This window comes from Anser brachyrhynchus, assembly GCF_964034855.1.
Source record: "Anser brachyrhynchus genome assembly, chromosome: 23".
Taxonomy (NCBI): Eukaryota; Metazoa; Chordata; class Aves; order Anseriformes; family Anatidae; genus Anser; species Anser brachyrhynchus.
The window spans coordinates 6,171,446-6,189,628 of NC_137716.1; the positions used below are offsets into that span (position 1 = coordinate 6,171,446).

The 18,183-nt window shown below is 38.5% G+C and overlaps 1 protein-coding gene across 2 annotated transcripts in view; it reads left to right on the forward strand.

Annotated features, from left to right (window-relative positions):
• The window catches only part of RANBP3 (RAN binding protein 3), a 53,287-nt gene that overhangs the window by 30,910 nt on the left and 4,194 nt on the right, over positions 1-18,183 (forward strand). For both annotated transcript variants that reach the window (XM_080566235.1, XM_080566234.1), the window contains 13 exons: positions 588-624; positions 713-799; positions 4,794-4,865; positions 6,098-6,163; positions 7,562-7,654; positions 8,807-8,910; positions 10,936-11,055; positions 12,109-12,212; positions 13,464-13,542; positions 14,453-14,555; positions 15,473-15,597; positions 16,904-17,024; positions 17,706-17,848. In XM_080566235.1, coding sequence (XP_080422361.1) covers positions 588-624; positions 713-799; positions 4,794-4,865; positions 6,098-6,163; positions 7,562-7,654; positions 8,807-8,910; positions 10,936-11,055; positions 12,109-12,212; positions 13,464-13,542; positions 14,453-14,555; positions 15,473-15,597; positions 16,904-17,024; positions 17,706-17,848 — 1,254 coding nt within the window. The remainder of the gene's footprint in view (positions 1-587; positions 625-712; positions 800-4,793; positions 4,866-6,097; positions 6,164-7,561; positions 7,655-8,806; positions 8,911-10,935; positions 11,056-12,108; positions 12,213-13,463; positions 13,543-14,452; positions 14,556-15,472; positions 15,598-16,903; positions 17,025-17,705; positions 17,849-18,183) is intronic.

The window sequence follows — 18,183 nt, forward strand, 5'->3', positions numbered from 1 at the left end:
GAAAACTTTGTTCAAAGACTTCTTAATGTTGTGGTAGACAGTAGCCTGTGATGCCTCCTTTTTTTTCCCCTGGTACTGTGGACAATGCTATGAAACTATCCATTGCTAATTCCTATGAAAACCTCATAGTTCTGGTCAATAGTGCTTTGAAAGGCATCCCTCCAACACTGGTGTTTTGTTGAAGGAACTGATGTCAGCGACATTAATTAGAAAAAGTGCTTCGGAATGAACTCCCAAACAACAGATGTCTTCATGATGAGCTTAGAACTTGTATGATTTTGTTTTTTTAAATCAAACGGAATTTGAGAATTACCATTTTCAGTGTAGAGAAAACTAATAATCATTGCTTGGATTTGAATTTTCAGTTATCTTACTTGTAAATGAAATGTTTTGAAATAATGTTATGTATAGTGTCCGGAGGAAATTTGATATGCATGTATGTAATTAATAAAGATGTTTTTCCTTAAGTGTATATCATTGGCAGTAAAGAAAAAGTCTCTGAACTGAGGATTAAAGCATTTCTGTGTACCCAAAAGACTGAAATGTTCAGTGTGTGATTTTGTTTTATCACTGTCATCTGATTTCAGAGATCAGCAGATGGATCAAGTCCAGAAGATGGAGATGGTAAGAAATTTGATCATAAGATTAAGAAACACTAGTAAATGTCTTTCCAGGATTTTATGTATTTTCTCTAATTGTTTTTTTTCTACAGAATCTGATCGAGAGGATGGGAACTACTGTCCGCCTGTAAAGCGTGAGAGAACTTCATCATTAACTCAGTTCCCTCCTTCTCAGTCAGGTAGATATTAATTTTTACCATATTAATATGTGAGAGAGGTGAGGTTTTTTGTTTGTTTGTTTGTTTTTTCACAGTCATGCTGTCAGTCTTACTATTGCCTGCTGTGCTTTGGTTTGAAAGACTGCATCAACCATGTACTCTGATTTCTGATTTTCTTCTGTGGTCCATGATAGTAAATTGAATCAAGCCTGGAGGAATCAAGATAGACAAGCTTATGTGCATGTATTTATACACACACACCCTTTCTAGTTTTATCTTTTAATCTTATGCTGTTCAATGGAAGAATTGAATTCCTTTAGTCTGTTCCTTTTCTCCTATTCCTTCTGAAATTGGGAGAATTCAGTGCATTTCAACAACATTCACACCTGGCATATGCGAGCGATACTGACCACTGTCTGACTGTATATGTAGTTAGTACAACAAAATCACTGGAAAGGGCCTGGATACATTTTTGCAGTTCATATACATTGGAATGGTCATGTTTGACACCTGTGTTCACGTACAGGAACTCTCTCTAAAATTTGTGCCTTCTCTCTTCACAAACAATACAAAGTTTTTAGTTTTCTTTGAGGATTGTTTTAATTAAGAGACTTCAGTGCTTGGAGACTTTGATCCTTCATTTCCGTCTTAGTTGGGAAAGTAGGTTGGGAAAACAGTCAAACAATAAAAAAATATTCCTCTAGCATACAGCACATTCAGGAAGTGTGATTAAAGGGTATAGAACTAATTATTTTGCTGCCTTTTAAAGGAATAGGTGACCGGAATTTTAAATGCAGTTGCTGTTATTTTATGGACAGAGTATTTCGTATCACCAGTGCTAGTCAGGGTGAGAATTCCTTCTCAAGCTCTAGATTTTCTGGTGCACAGCTTAGCCAGTTTCAAGGTGCAGTCCTGTTAATTGAGTAAGTTTCAGGGGGCGAGTGTTGCTGCTCTCTGCTTTCTCATCACTCTTAGTAGAAGAACACTTTGCACAAAAATAATGGATTTTTTTTTTGTCTGCAGATTTTCTTAGAGGAACACAGAATATGTATAGCCCCATAGGAGCTTCTTTATTTATTGGACCTTATATTTCTAGTTTTCTAATAAGCACTTCTCACTTGGCTAGGCTCACCTCTATTCCTGTAGTGTGTTTGTCCTTTCAGGTCTGTTCAAACAGCTCTTGCTGCCTCCTTGAACAGATCCAAGCTTTTAATCCAACAGATCTCTGTGGCATTTGATCCTATCTGCTGTTTCCTTCTGAGCATTGTGTTTTACACCAGCTTTTAATGATGAACTCTTTTTTGTCTTCATTTTCGCAACACTTGCTTATGCCACTTGGGAGGAATTCTCCCTCCTCTCTCATATAAGGACTATTTCCCAAATCACTTAAGACTCTTCATTCCCTCTGTTTTTCTACTCTTTTGTGAGTTGCTTTGTATAACACAGCTTAGCTGATGTTTCTGTTCTAACTGTAGAAATCTTCAAAGGTTGTATTTTCTTCTGCCTGGCTTCAAGAATTTGCTGTGTATGTTTTTTGCCCCAGACTCTTCTCTTGCTATGAAAACAACATAATTTCCCTATGTCTACTCAGAATACTGCTTAAAAGCTCATTTCTCTTTCTCTCTATCTCTAAAGATATTAATGAATTTTAGAATTATCATTTCCATCAGCTTCGTTTTTGTAATCTGCTAATATTGGTTTCTCCTGTATTGTCAGCTGAAGAGTCTTTCTTGGCTTGTGTTGACTAGTCAGGTGATAATTTGCCTCTTGCACGTCTCTTTTGAAAATACAAGGCTGCAGGGGAACTTCTGCTCCATGCATGGAGCACCTCCTGCCCTCCTTCACTGACCTTGGTGCCTGCAGGGTTATTTCTCACTCCTCACTCTCCCAGCTGCTCTTAGGCAGCAGGTTTTTTTTTCCCTTTCTTAAATCTGCTCTCACAGACCAATTATCATGTACTGGCTCAGCTCTGGCTAGCAGTGGGTCCCTTTTGGAGCCAGCTGAAACTGGCCCTTATCTGACATGGGGCTGCCTCTGGACTCTTCACACAGAGGCCACCCCTGCAGCCCCCCGCTACCAAAATCTTGTCACGTAAACCTAATACAATCACAAATTCAGCTGTGTTAATTTTGTGCTGATTTACCTGGGAGCACTGATTGACCAGCTTATGTGAAGTGTTCAGATTCTCTTTAAAAAGACCAAAAATTGGAAGATCTAGCAAATAAACAATTGGAAGTTCTTAAAGCCTGTGCTTTAAGGACTTACAACCTTACAAATAGTTTAAGAAATGGTGGAAAGTGTCCCAAGTTTAAAAATAATATGCCGCTATAAACATAAGCATGGAAATTTGTGGTACACTGCCTTGTGAAGGCATGTCCTTAAATAGCCAGGGACTTCTTTCTATAAATGCAATCCACCCAGCCTTTGGGACTGCTGTTTTGTAGCTCTGCTTAGGAGCAAATCTCATAGTAGGTGCGAGTTTGGTGGCTTCTGGTTCTGTTGGTGAGACAACGGTACTCCTTTGTCAGAAAACATTATCTGTAGATGGGCAATTCTGCATCTGGTACGTAGGGGCTCATTAAGAGCTTGCATACTTCTCACCTTATGTCTGAAGTGCGGATCCTGCAGCTTTATTGAAACTTCTACTATCTTGGCTTAGAGAATCCCTGCCTCTGGATTCCGTGACTTGGGTGGTTTGGCTCGAACACTTGCCAGTGAAGACTGAGGCAAAAAAAGTTGTGGAGTACCTGAGCTTTCTCCATATCCCGGGTAACTAGGTCTCCCGTTTCCTTCAGCAGAGGGCCCACGTGAGGGGACAGTTGAGCTTTGGAAGGCAGCTCTTGGGTTACCAGCTTGGATTCTGTTTCTAGGCTTATATGTTCCTTTATAGGACAGTTTCTGCAGTGGTAACAGATCTTTGAGCTCCACTTCTACAATGTTTCGATATTACTTCTTGAAGATCTCAAATTATCTCAGAAAGTACCATTGGAAGTGGATGACTTTGAGTGGACATGTCTGAGCAGTTATTTGCGGCTGGTATGACTGAGTGCATTTCTGACCTGACATGAAATTCTTCTCAGGATCCTTTGAACTGCCCACTAAGTAAGGACTCAAACCGGTTGGAGAAATGACAAGGCTTGTTAAAAAGTAGAAGTTAGTTTAGAGGTTATGTATTATATATATCTAGTTGTATTCTGGTCAATTTGCCCAGAAGGATACTGTGAGAGACAGTATCGAAAGCTATACTGAAATCCAGAAAGATTACATCAGCTGGCTTCCTTTGGTCAACTAGATGGGTGATCTTGTCATAAAAGTAAATTAAATTTGTTAAACATGTTGTGAAACCATGTTGGATTTTAACAATGACTGTGTTGTCCTTCAGGTGTTTTTCAGTAACTCCCCGAATAATCTTCTCCATAATTTTAACAGGCATTGAAGTGAGACTGACAGGTCTATAATTTTTTTTTTCTTGCCCTTCTTGAAAATTGGGACCGTATTTGCCAGCTTCCAGTCAACTGGGACCTCTCCGGCTTCCCAAGACTATTGAAAAATATTTGAGAGGGGTCCCATGATGATATCAGCCAGCTCTCTGAGTACCCTGGGATGAATCCCATCAGGCCCCATGGACTTAAAAATTTCAAACTTTTGAAATGTTTTATGTGTTTTGTAATTGTATTTCATATTCCATTATCTTTATTAATTCCTAATTCAAATAGAATTCAGACCAGGAATACTGTGTTTGTCTTCCCTTTACAACAGAAGTTTACTTTTTCTCTGTTTAAGGAGAAACTGAAGTGTTTTTTTTAATTAATATTACGTTGTTGTTTTTTTGACAACGAACTGTTTATTTCTGTGGTTGCAATACTGTCTTAGTTAAGAAAGACAGAAAAACCTAAAATAAAACAAATGACCAGAAAAACTGTGTTCAGTTTGCAGCCACGATATGCCTGGAAGGGAGTTTATCGTTAAGAACAACATACCCACCTTCTCTTTTTCTTTTTCCCCTTGACTACAGTAACAAAGAACAATGTCTTTATGCCATCAAGCTTCTGTGAACCTTCTACAGGCAATTCTGATTCAGAACAAGGTGAGATTTCTTATTTTTTTTCTCCTTTGTCTCAGCAAACTGTTGACGGTCTATCACAGTCCAAAATATTCTGACACTTCAGAAGTTAGACCCTTACTGGGAGAATGGAAATGGTAGTTCTGGTCTTACAGCTTCTATATTGCTTATTTCTTGTTCTCACTTACTGTTGTTCTCACTTGCTTACTTCTTGTTCTCTTGTTCTTACTTACTTTTTCTCATGCTTGCTGGAGGTAATTAAAATAACAAATACGAAAATTTATAAATGCTTTGGGAGTGCTGAAGTGCAACAAGACTATTCCCACCTGTTAACCTCAAGATAAAACTTAAGGGAAATGTCATTTGTCTACCCAAGATACTGTTTTCTTTGATATCACAATCAAATCATCCATAACCTATGGTCATGATCTTGTTGAACCATGACCTGCAAACCCTATGTTCACAGTAGTGCTGAGTTTGTTGAACACGCTTGTTCTGCAAGGCTGTTGTATTGGTGCCACTGTATAGCATGTTGTTATGCTTAACTGGCATGAGACTAATGAAGTACAGTAAGATGATAGGGTGCTGAGCCAGTCATCTTATTCTGAGCACAGCTGCTACAGCCCTTAAAAAAAACACTTCATAATTATATATCGTGTAAGTTCTGGGGGGAACTGATTTCGTAATAGTTGTGGATTTATGAATATTATTTTTTTGAAATTTAGGTATTATATCTAAAAGCCTTAACTTTAGTAAGTACAACCATGGGATTTTTTTGCCTTCATACTATGAAAGCATAAGGTAATAGCTAATGGAATTACAATAAATTAATATTAAGCAATTAATCTTGACTTAGCTAATGATAATTGGCAGTTGGTGCTTGTTAGCATTTGCCATGCTCAGTTATTGATGATTGCCATTTTTTTCTTGATTCTCACTTAAAGCCTCTGTTAAGTACTCACACAGAAAGAACTCCATTTCTCTTGTGAAAACACTGTTTCATTTTTCTCCTGAAAAATATCATTGAATACTTGCAACAGATTGTATCTGTGCGCTGTGATGATCACTGGGAATTTAGACTTCTGGTAGAAGGGATCTCATTCTTTGCAAATCTTATTAGGACTTTGCATTGGATATTTATAAAGCTTGTGGGTTGTTACAGTGGGGAAATTATGAGCAGTGTCATGACTGTCTGAAAGTAGGTTACATCTGTAGTATTTTACATCTATGTCCTTGTAATTTTGTTTTGCTTTTAGAGGAAAAGAGCAGTGGATTCCGGCTGAAGCCACCAATACTTATTCATGGTCAAGCACCTAGTGCAGGTAAGTTCAATGTTTTCTGCAGCAGTAGAATGAAACCAGGGTAGTTCAAGCATTTTTATGGATTTAGGAGTTTTCTCACACTCCTGTTGTTGGCAAAACCAGGTAGCAAAACCTTTGCTTAGACACATTACAATTTTGGCTTGGACCAGCCATGTGTTTCTGAAACGGGATTCCCAGTTGCCTCTGCTTAGCATGCTTTGGCTCACTTAAAGTAGTCCTGGGCTTCATGAGCTCAGTTCCTTTAGTATCAAATTGGGACAAAAGGCATGCACCAGGAGTGTGCTGAGAAAGTTCCTAGCTGTTAACGTGCACTAAGACTCTTAACCTTCACTTTCCCTGTCTCTGGCCTTTGAATAGAGCACAAGTGTGGTGTCCTTGATGACACCTGTTCTGCTGTATAGTTTTGTTTTGAGCTTCATATTTGCTAATGTAGACTTAGCCAGTACAGGAAGGACATTATTATTACAGTTTATAGGAGTTTAAGGAAAGAACATGTTTTGATAATGGAAGAAATATTATGTAATGTGTATAGAAATGGTTTCATTTTCAGGAGGCATAGCAAAATAAAAAAACAATAATCAAATTATGTTCTTACAAGAAGCTGACATATGAATGTTTGGACTTATGATATGAGGTATACAAAATATTGAAGTGAGTCGGTATGGGTAGCTTCCATTGCAATATCTTAATGGATCAAGAATTCAAGTTCAGTGGTGTTTGTTTTTTTTTAAGTGAAGACGTCTGAATCCTTTGGAATTGCCATAGTCATCTAGAGTTGATGTTAAGATTTTTTTTGAGTGGGTTGTTTTATGTCAGTTGGCTTTTTTGAATCAGAGCTGAAACAAAGAATTGTAGTGCCTTATGTCTTTCTACAGCAAACCAGAGAGACCAAGTTAACTCAAACCCAAAAAGTTGTTAAATAAAACATGTAAATTTATTATGCTGCCAATATATTTGATCATAGGAAGAACGAAAAAATTAATTTATCAGTATCCAAAAGTGATGTCATTAGAAGGAGAAAAAAATACTTGGAATGTGTAGTCGAGTAATACTTCAGTGAATAAATAGGATTGCTTATGTACTGTTCACTTCTTACATTTCTGACTTTTGTTTCTGAGTTACTGTCATAACCTCTCCTTGGGTGCTTTCCTGGATAAGGTAGAGAATATATTCAGAGGTGTCTTTTATGGCTAGAAAGCAAATGGTTGTCTCCTCTATGTGGGACTAATTTCTTTTTCAGGGTGGAATGAGGGATGGGAAAAAAGGGGGGTGGAAGCTTTTAAAATGACTCGTGTTCCATTACGTGTTCTATTGGAAGCACTTCTGGAGAAGATTAGATGAAGCTGAATTTTTCAACTTCAAAGCTTTATAGCTCTTGAAAAAATTTCCCACTTGCAGGTCTCCCAAGCCAGAAACCGAAGGAGCAGCAGCGAAGTGTGCTACGTCCTGCAGTATTACAGGCGCCACAGCCAAAAGCTTTCTCACAGATGGGTAAATAATGCTTTTGCTTTCTGGAATACCACAGAGGAAGAACAAAAATACTAAATCTGTTTCATGCAGCAGTGTGATTTTACTCAGCAGCTGCCTTTGTTTTTCTAGGTTTCTCCTTTCTGAAAGGAAACATCTTACATGTTAAGTGTATCTGTGTTACATAAAAAGTGACACAACCAAGCCTTCAGTTTTTGTGTGGATGACTATCTGATATTGCCAGGCCCTGAACTTTGTTGTAATCCTTGCTTGATTTTTGGAATAAAAAAACTTCAAAGTGTGTGAATTGGCAGTCTCAGATAACAACATTGACCATGGCATAATAAGCTACTGCCTGTGTGGTAGACTTCAGCTACCTGCAGAGTGATGTAAAATGTCTGAACCACTAGCAGGTGTTTCCAAGCCAGGGAACTTTCTGAAGCAGAGACTTTGAGTAAGGTTTTTCATCGTTAATTTAGTCATGTTGATTGTTTTATGTATTATTATGGAATCTAATATAGCAGTTAGAAACAGGCATTATTGGAAAATGAAAGTTAAAGCAAAAAGTTGTTCAGGGTTTCCACACCTCCTAAACTTTTATGCTTTCCTGGCCTTTCTGCCTTCTGTTTGGAAGTTTAATTGATGTGAAACAGAAGTAACTTCAGCTACTGCTGAATTTGACATTGTTCCAAACATTCCTAGCTTGACTTCTTGGTGTGCCTGTTGGCACAGATTGAATTTTACAGAGGACTTAAATATTGGGGTACAAATTTCCTGTTGGAGTTCATTATGTAGTTTCCTAGATCAGCCCAAAGAGGAGCCGTAAAGTATTAAATTGGGAGGGAGTTGCTTGAAGTTGTATGTGTTGAAGCCCATGCAATATTTATACAGACTGTGACATTTCCCTTACTTGGTTTTCTGCATTTGGAATTTTCATTCTGCAAAGAGTTGCTGAATCGCTGTCCTCATGCCTCTACGTCACAAAATTGTCCTGCAAAATACTGTGGGAACCCTGTAGTTTACATTGCCATGTTTCTTATATTTAAAAAAAAAAAAAAGAGAAAAAAAAAGAGGAGAGAGAGAACAGCATGTCATTTACTATAGAAAACTGCTGCTTCTTTTAGGATGCTCTAAATAGCTAGAGAATCAATGCCAGCTTGTTATTTCTTGTTGCAGTTCTGAGCAGTGGGACCAATGGCGTAAATATCCCACCAGATTCTGCAGCCACATCAGAATCACTAAGTAATGCAACACTGAAAAGTTCTGACTCTGAAGACAAGGTGAGTTGGAGAAGGATTTAAAGGGCACTCAATCTGAGAAAATTTAAAACAAGTATCTCGGAATGGAGTCCGTTTGTTCATCAATGTGAGCACAGTTTCATAAGCTGATGACTCCTTTATCTGTCCATACTATGCTAGCCCACTTGAGGAGTAATAGTAAATAGGTTTTATACTGTTCTAATAGTACACTGTGTTTATATTTACTAAATCAAGCAGCAAAGACTTGCTGAGTTGAAATATCATAGAGAATTTAGGATGGCTTTAGTCTGTATTTTTTTCCTTACAAAGTATGAAAAAGAATTGCTCAGTTCTGCTTCTACTTATTGTTTCCTTTTGTCCCTCTAACTTTGTTTCTAGTCCTATGGTAAAATCTTACTGCTGCATGGGTGATGCCGTTCCCATCATAGGCATTGAATTCCTGTAGTTCAGGTATCTTGGTTCTGTGGACTGATAGAATACTGCTTTTTCCGCTGATCAGATTGCATGAAGAAACACATCTTCCTCCTGCAGGTTCATCTCTTAATCTGTGTGCGGGGAGAATTTCAGGGAACTTTCTTCTTTGAGGGGAGAAAAGCTGTCTTAACATCCAGTAGCCATTGCCAGGTCTGCTGCTTCTGTCAGGCCAGAGTCTAGGAAGTATTTACAGAACTCCTGTTCCAGTCTGAAGAAGCTTTGGTTTTGAGCAAGGGGCACTGAGCAGTTTACACGGTGTGTTCAGTCTTTCTTCTCAGACTGCCTAGCAAAAAGCCATCACCTACCCATGGACAGCTTTACTGGTACCACCTTGATTTCTTACAATTGAATGTAGAATGGTGTTGGGAAAGGTGAAGATAGAAAGCATACAAGAAACTGAAGTGAATGAGTGACACTTAAAAGTTTAGAGCTGATAGAATTGGAGCTGATAATTAGTAAAATCCCAGAGGCAGCAAGTATCCATACGGGAAATGATGGAAGGAGAGCAGAGGTAATGAGGAGCTGAAAAATTTGAGCTAGGGGAAAAGGCATGTAAGTGCATAAAAAGTTATGTGGTATTTTGAAGGGAAAGCAGTGGAATAGTTCCTTTTGTGTTCTGTGCAAAGTGTCTAGTCCATTCTTTCCAGTAGGTGTGGAGCTAACTATTGGTATCTTATGATACAGTGACTGAGGGCATAAGGAGATGTTCAGTGATTTTGTGCAGTTTTTTTTTTTTTGTCTGGGGATTCGTTTTTGTGGATTCATTAGAGTAGATTGCTTTTTGATGCCACACTGAGCATAGCCGTAGCAGGGCACCTGCCCAGCTATGCCTCTGTCTTGGCAGCTGCAGTGAAAGGCTGCAGGTGGAAAGTTCAATGCAGAGGTACAGATAGAAGGCCCTTAGCACTACAAAAAGTTCAAGAGCCTTAATGTCCTATGAGACAGTGTTGAATGTGAATGAGAGGTGCATACTTTAAAACAAACAACATGCTGAGCTGTTTCCCTAAGACTGTAGCCAACAGGTTAAGAAAAGTGACCATTCCCCTTTTACTTGCCACTTGGTGGGCTGCATCAGGAATATCGTGTGTAGCTGGGGGCTTGCATCTAGTGTGAGCAAGATGGAATGGAACCTGGAAGTGCCTATCAAAAAAAAAAAAAAAAGTAAGCATGGGAAAGGGGGACTCCAGTTGGATAGTAGGGCAAAATTACTGAATTTAATCTGTTCAGACATTGAAACAGGCTACACAATGTAGGGCTGCCATCCTTAGACTTGTATTTAAACTTGACTGTACAATGTCCTAGGCAGCCAGCCTAGCGTAACTTTGAAGTTGATACTGCTTTGAGCACAGTTTGAACGAAATGGTGTTTAAAGATCCCTTAACTATTCTGTGTTTCTTTTAGAAAGATTCTCTGAACAACAACAGTTTTTTAAATGTAAAATTTGCCTTGTAGCTCTGAAGATTTTATTGGCTTGGCATTGTAAATGACTGTGACTCGCCATATCATAAGCTTCATTTTTTGCTTAAGGAAAATGATTTTAATTATCTAGACTAAGATTTTCAATTTCTTTAGGCAGGAGAATGTCAGAAAAAAGAGTCCAACAACACTTCAGATGACGACAGCTGCGAGAAGGCGGAGTTAAATGCACAGCAAGCATTTGTATTTGGGCAAAACTTAAGAGATAGAGTTAAGGTAAACACATGCTTGTTATCTTGACTAGGAGTTGATTTATTTAAGCGAGGATAAGAGACACTGGACTTGACTATTTGTTGGCATGAGTGTTGCACACTGTTTATAAAGTTATTCAAAACCATTATATAATGGGGTTAAAACTTCCTTGCATACTTGCCAAATCCAAAACTGTGTACACAGTTCAGCTGGCTGCTTAGTAAAATTGGTCTTCCAGTTATTTAGTAAACTCCTGTTACTGTTACAAATCACAGAATCATAGAACAGCTTGGGTTGGAAGGGATCTTAAAGACCATCCAGTTTCACCCCCCGTGCCCTGGGCAGGGTTGCCAACCACTAGAGCAGGCTGCCCAGAGCTGCATCCAACCTGGTCTTGAACACCTCCAGGGATTTGGCATCCTGGGCAACCTGTTCCAGTGCCTCACCACCCTCTGAGTGAAGAATTTCCTCCAAACCTCTACTGTAAATCTCCCCTCTTTTAGTTTATAGTCATTCCCCCTTGTCCAGTCACTGTCTGCCCTAGCAAAAGGTTGCTCTCCATCTTTTTTCTAAGTCCCCATTTAAGTACTGAAAAGCTGCACTAAGGTCACACCCGAGCCTTTTCTTCAGGCTCAACATCCCCAGCTCACTCACCCTTTTTTCATAGGAGAGGTGCTCCAGCCCTCTGATGATCTTCTAGGCCCTCCTCTGGACCTACTCTAACAGATCAGTGCAGCACAATATTTTCTCTCACTTTTTGGGTTAGAATTAAGTTGAAATGTGTTCCTAAGATGCTCCTATGCAACCAGGGTTTCACAGAAAAAATTAGAAAAACAGGGCAGCACGGGTTCAAATCTGTGCATGAAGTATTTGGGTTAGATTGTTTGTACCCCCTCATAATACAAGTTTGTACAGGTTTTCTAGCGTAACAAAAGAAAAAGTGCAGTACGGGGATATGGGGTTATCTTATTTTATTTTAGAAAGTGCTTGTGGATACAACTTTTACTTGAGGGAGAAAAGAGCTGAAATTCTTGTGATTCATAGTTAAAGCTGTTTTAATAAATACTGTTGTTGTAGTTAGGAGATGAAAGTGATGAAACTGCCGATGTGCAGAATGCTGGCCTTCCGACATCAGACACGCCTTCTGCAACAAATTATTTCCTACAGTACATCAGTTCCAGGTGAGACTACAGAGAAGCCTATATCCTTAACTTGTGCTCAAAGTTATTTGTGATTCTGCTCTTTTTTGGATGCAGGGATTATAACTGGGTCAGTGGGAACCCAGGCTTCTGAAGAAAGGAGGTAGCAAGCTTCAGATTTTTTTCTGAATTATTTTTGTCTTTAATTTCTGTCTGATCATGGTTACACAGAACAGCTCCTTCTGCAAAACAGGTGTATTCGTAACATGAGCTCAGCTGTGCACTTTGGATGTCTTTATTTCATGAGAGTCTCCAGGACGTTGTCTTCCTGTTCACGCCTACCTGTGGAAGGTCTAAGGAATTGGCTGTCCCAAAACAGTTTTGGTTTTTGGGCCATCTTTCCTGGTGATCGTACAGTGTAATGGCAGTTACAGAGCCTCTGGTTTATTGCCTTGCTCATTTGAAACACTTCTAACCTTCAGATTTGCTGATCAGTTGCATGAAGTTCCCTGCCTGTTGGTAGGCATGTAACATCTGTTCTGGAAGTGTATCAGTTCCCTTATCAGTCTTTGAATATTCCTTTTTGGACCTGAATATTAGAGCGGAACTTAACTTTTAGAGAGCTATGCATGCAGGGAAGGTGGATGAACAATGACTTGTTCAATTTTTGAGTCTGTAAAATGGTAGTAAAACTGTTGCCCTTCCTAAAAAGGGGTTTAAAATCTTCTAATAAAAATGTCACGTGTGGGAGGTTGCTCTTCTATAAGGAAAACGAGAGGGATGAGTCTTGATTGTGAGACTTCTTGGGAAGTCTGTAACGCTGCAGCTAGTCCAAGAAAAGGCATGGCTCATCCCTGCTACTGTTGCTTCAGTTTTGATATTGCAACTGTTATTGTTTCAGTTCTTTCCCTGACTTTTTGAGAAAATTGACCTAAGAATGTGTAGTGGTTTGAGTTTGCTGTGCATGTAGAATACCGTTTTTAAAAAAGTATGCTATGTGATTAAATAGTAAGCCCTTGCTTAGCATTCAGCATTGCTTAATAAGTAATTAGATATACAGAGGGAAAATATTTACAGTGACAAAATCATTTGCCATTATTCTGAGATAATTATTCTGTAAAAATGATACATGCTCTCATGTTACCAAGTTAAATTAATTTTTTATTTTGTTTCTATGGAAACCAATAGTTAATTTTTTAAAGTCAGTAATAGTTGCTCACTTTTTGAGGAATTTGATCTGTAGAGGTTAAACAGGTATTTTCTTGACTTACAGAAACATTTTTTCCCCTCTAGTATAGAGAACTCTACAAACAGTGCAGATGCATCTAGCAACAAGTTTGTTTTTGGACAGAACATGAGTGAGCGTGTCCTAGTGAGTATCCGCTTTTTATGAAGTGTTCTGATTTTCTGTGAAGTTTGTGTTATGGGTTCTCACTCAGGAAATGTGCAATATACAAGTATTACAAGCATTTAAACATGCTTGTCACTGGAGCACAGATTCCTTTCAGTGGTTTCCCATGTAGGTAACTGAGTGAAATCTGGGGGTTTCATTGTATGAACTATTGGGTGCTGCTGCAGTGCCCTCCAGGATTTCCCTGCCAAGCATTGCCAGTGGAAGGAGGTAGAATGCCTTCTCTGTGGTGCACATGGTTCTCAAATCCAAGCAGTTTAAATATGGCACAGCTTGCTTCCTTTCAATGGCTTCTTCACTAGAACTACATTGACAGAAAGTCAATTACATGGTGCTCCAAATGACGGGATTTCAAGTCCAGCAGTAAGATAACTACCTCAGTACTGAGGTACAACTCAGAAAATCCTGTGCTTAACTGTTTACCAACCCCCGGGTATAATTTCTAGTGCCTTAGTGTTTCCTACTTCTGTTTTATTGTTATGATGGTGCAAAAGGGAAGCACTTAATACTGTGCATTCATAATTATCTAACCATTGAGCGGGGTAGTCAGGCAAGTATGTCTCAAGTTGAACTGTAGCTGAAATTAGTTAGCTTTGTTTGGACATAACCTCAAATTAAGGGTTGAAATTTGGTTTCAGTTGAGGACAAAGTAATTTGAAGTGTTTTTTCTTAGGTCAGGATCCATTTAATTCCTTGGCTGGGGCAGTAAAACAGCTTTTACTGTGAAAGGATGTCATCTGTGGGATTCTTCTCTTGCCACATGGTTTATAAACACTAGGGGCCTCCCTCAGTGATTGATGACTAGTCTTCTGCAAAACTAAAATTAGCGTATGCTTTCTCTTCTGTTTACCTCATCTTCTATTTGTGATAGAGTCCACCAAAATCAAATGAAGGTAGCACAGAGAGTAATAAGGAGAATGCTGCTACAGAGTCTGGGTCCGAATCATCTTCTCAGGAAGCCACACCAGAGAAAGGTGAAATAGAAAACGTTTTTTTTAGGAATGGTAGTTAAGCCTTGTTTATGTGACTGAAGTTTTCAATATTCTGTTACTTTATAAAAACATCTAATGTTGCCTTTATTGTCTCTTCTAACCAAAGACAGAGCCTTTTGGGGCTTGGGGGGGGTTACATGTTGCATGCTGTAGATACTCTTGTGCTTCTGTCTCTACTATTAAACACATACAGGTTATGCTGTCTTTTTCATGTGTTTTTTTTTTTTCTGCAATATTAGGATTGTCTTCAGCAGTGAAAGCAGGTTTTAATAGAGAAGATACTTGGACCTCTAGAGTGTAGAAGAAATGTTGCAAACCATTTCTTAACAATTCTGTTATACTTCCAGTGATTGTATATTGTGTTGAGTGGGTGTACCAAATGTGTTGTTTCAACCAAAAATTGTTTGCTGGATTCTAGACCCCAGTGCCTCTTCAGATGTGCAAGATTTGCTGGAAATTTTGGGAGCAGTGGGTTTTCTCCAGCAAACTGCTTGCGGGCCAATGTAAAATTGGAAAATGAATCATGCCATACATATGTAGGCACAACAGTGTAGCTAGCTGGTAGCAGTATTAGTACTGCTGGAACACCTACAGATATGTAGGTGTATATGAGTTAGTAAAGGTTTTGCGTAGTTGTATGTAAAAAAACATTTTATGTGGGAACAAAATTTTCAATAACTTCTTTCTTCTGTGCTTTGCATCTTCTTGCGTTTATAAAACAAGACTTGAAAGGGGAGGCTTTAACTTCTGCTTTAAACTTAAAGCCTGTTTCTAATGTTCTGTTCCTGTCCCTCTTCTGTACTTTTTCTCTAAATTCTGGTTTACTTGTGAGAACTTCAGAAATCCTATATAATTATAAGCTAATCGTTCTCAAAATAAACTTTCAAAATTTTGTTCAGCTAATAATATTTCAGAGTCACTGGCAGAGTCTGCAGCAGCCTATACTAAAGCAACAGCAAGGAAGTGTTTATTAGCGAAGGTAGAAGTGATTACTGGGGAGGAAGCCGAAAGTAATGTTTTACAGGTAAGAAACTGATAATGTAGGGGAGCTTTGAGCTTGTGGGGATTAATATGGGTGTCCAGGGCACCACCTGTTCCTTCAGCTGAGCCATCTTCTTTATCTCTGATGTGCTTTCATGTGTTAGAATGCAGACTTTGGATATTTATTATCAGATCCTTACTCTGTTGTTTCTTAATTTCCTCTTTCCAGATAAATTTCAGCATTTGGACAACCCAGACAAATCTTAAGCATACTTCCTTGAATTAATCGCAAAACAATTATACTTACTGTATTGCTGAATATTTTTTTAAAACTCAGAATGGGCCATTATGCCTGGCAGAAACAATAAAAAACAGTACTCAAGAGTTTATTTTGAGGGTATTTGCTTGAATTAGTGACATTTTAAAAAGATGTTGTTATGACTCAGACTTCTGATTTCAGTGATTTATTTAACTTTGTAGTTACTCATTACCTTAAATTTACTTACTAACTTCAGTGTGTCTCTAAGAGAAACAAGCAGGGTTTTGGTGTGAATCTGAAAGGTATATACCTCTTTTCCTCCTCCCTTTGTAACTCTGTTTATGTTTTTTTTTTTCTTGATCTTTTATGTATCTTGGCACCCGAATTACATTGTGGGGTATCATTATTGAATAGTTTTTTGCCATGACTTTTTGGTCTCTTCTCACATCAAACAGATATACTTTTTCAGTAACTAATGCATATCAGTTGAAGTTGTATTATTGTACAAAATAATCATAATGTTCGTTTTCTCAGACCAAGCAAGATATAATCTATAATAATAGCAAGATGGGAGTGTCGTGTTTTGCTTAGGAAAACCACAATTTGAAAATTTTAGCAGTAATATACTTACTCATGCAAATCAGTCCTCTGCTATGTTGTAGCTTAATAGTCTTCTCACCCAACTTCTCTTCTTTTTCCCTGTGATACTTAATACACTGGAATACTGAATGGGACTTGTACAGACAGAACAACATTAATCTGGCACAAATTAAGTATACAGAGCTGGGTGTTCTGTGTCAGAGGAAGACAGAGAAACAGAGGGAAAGCAAATATATATACCACCTGGTGCATGCACACATGTGAGGAACATGGGATGTGAAGGTTTGAAGAGAGTAACTCTGAAAATCATTCTTGTTGTTTGATCTTGAACATAGATATTTAACTTCCATTAATAAAACCTTCTGATACCAGTTAACATATTTTGAGAGACTTATTGCAAAAGGGATGATGACACAGCTAAAACAGTTTAAAATTCAAATACAGAATTTGAAAATCAACCATTATGCTATAGAGATATTTTCTGTTACAGATTCAGTGCAAGCTGTTTGTATTTGATAAAAACTCTCAATCTTGGGTAGAAAGAGGTCGAGGACTTCTTAGACTCAATGATATGGCTTCAGCGGACGATGGAACATTACAGTCTCGGCTGGGTAAGAGGAACTGGGGAAATGAGTTACTGTATGATAGTCTGTGTAATTTTCATAGGATGTTTCCATGACACACAATAGCATCTGCTTTAGGTCATGTTAGTTACAGCAACTCAGAAGGAAATTTGGCCCTTTTCTCTTGCTTTATTTTATGACCATTTCCTCCAAAGACAGGATATTTTGCCTATATTCTCCTATTGTAGCAAATGTTCCATTTTTTTTTTAATTCCCCCTAAAAGCAAGCTGTATTTGCTGACTAGAAATGTATGGCAACCTTCTTCAGATCTGGGCTCTCTGCTCTTCAGGACTGGGCGCTTGGGGGAGGAAAGTCTCTTTGGATACTGCACAATTTTTCAGACCTTCAGGAAGGTGCATTAGCCTGAGATTATCAGCTCAGATCTGACCACTGAACTTTGATGTATTAAACATGTGAGACGTTGGGCTAAATATCTTTAGACGTGTCTTATCATCTTTAATAGCCTACTTTCTTCTGAACACTCATGACAAGACTTCTCTTTCAAAGGCTTTGCCTTGATATTTATTCATTGTAGAGGAGACTTAAGAATTTCTCTCTCCTCCCCCTGCTCCAGCCTCACAGCACACACACACAAAGAGCCATTTTGGCTATTCTCGTGTTCCTGTTGTGTCTTTTTCCACCTAATGGATCTTGTATGTTTGCTTTAGTGATGAGGACTCAGGGGAGTCTCAGGTTAATCTTAAACACCAAGCTCTGGGCTCAGATGCAGATCGATAAAGCCAGTGAGAAGAGTATCCGGATCACCGCCATGGATACAGAGGACCAGGGCGTTAAAGTTTTTCTTATATCAGTGAGTAGTTTTGGTTTACGCCTTAATCTCTCTACTGAAATTGGTGCTTGCTTAAATTGCAGTTGAGCTAACGTTCCCATTCTTCTCCACACCCTGTTCCCCCCTTCCCAAGACATGGGGCTTAACAGACTTTTCTTCTCTGAAAATCTTTACTAGTTTTGAAGAAGTGCCCCATAAAGGCTGCTCTAGGAAGCCTGATTTTTCCAAAGCATTTACCATGGAGTTGTGGAATCTGTTTCACGTCTATTCAGGCTATAACTGCAGCATAAGATTAATGCTAATCATTTTCTATTATCAAAGGAAAATAGGAATTTCATAGTTTTCTGTGTAACGAA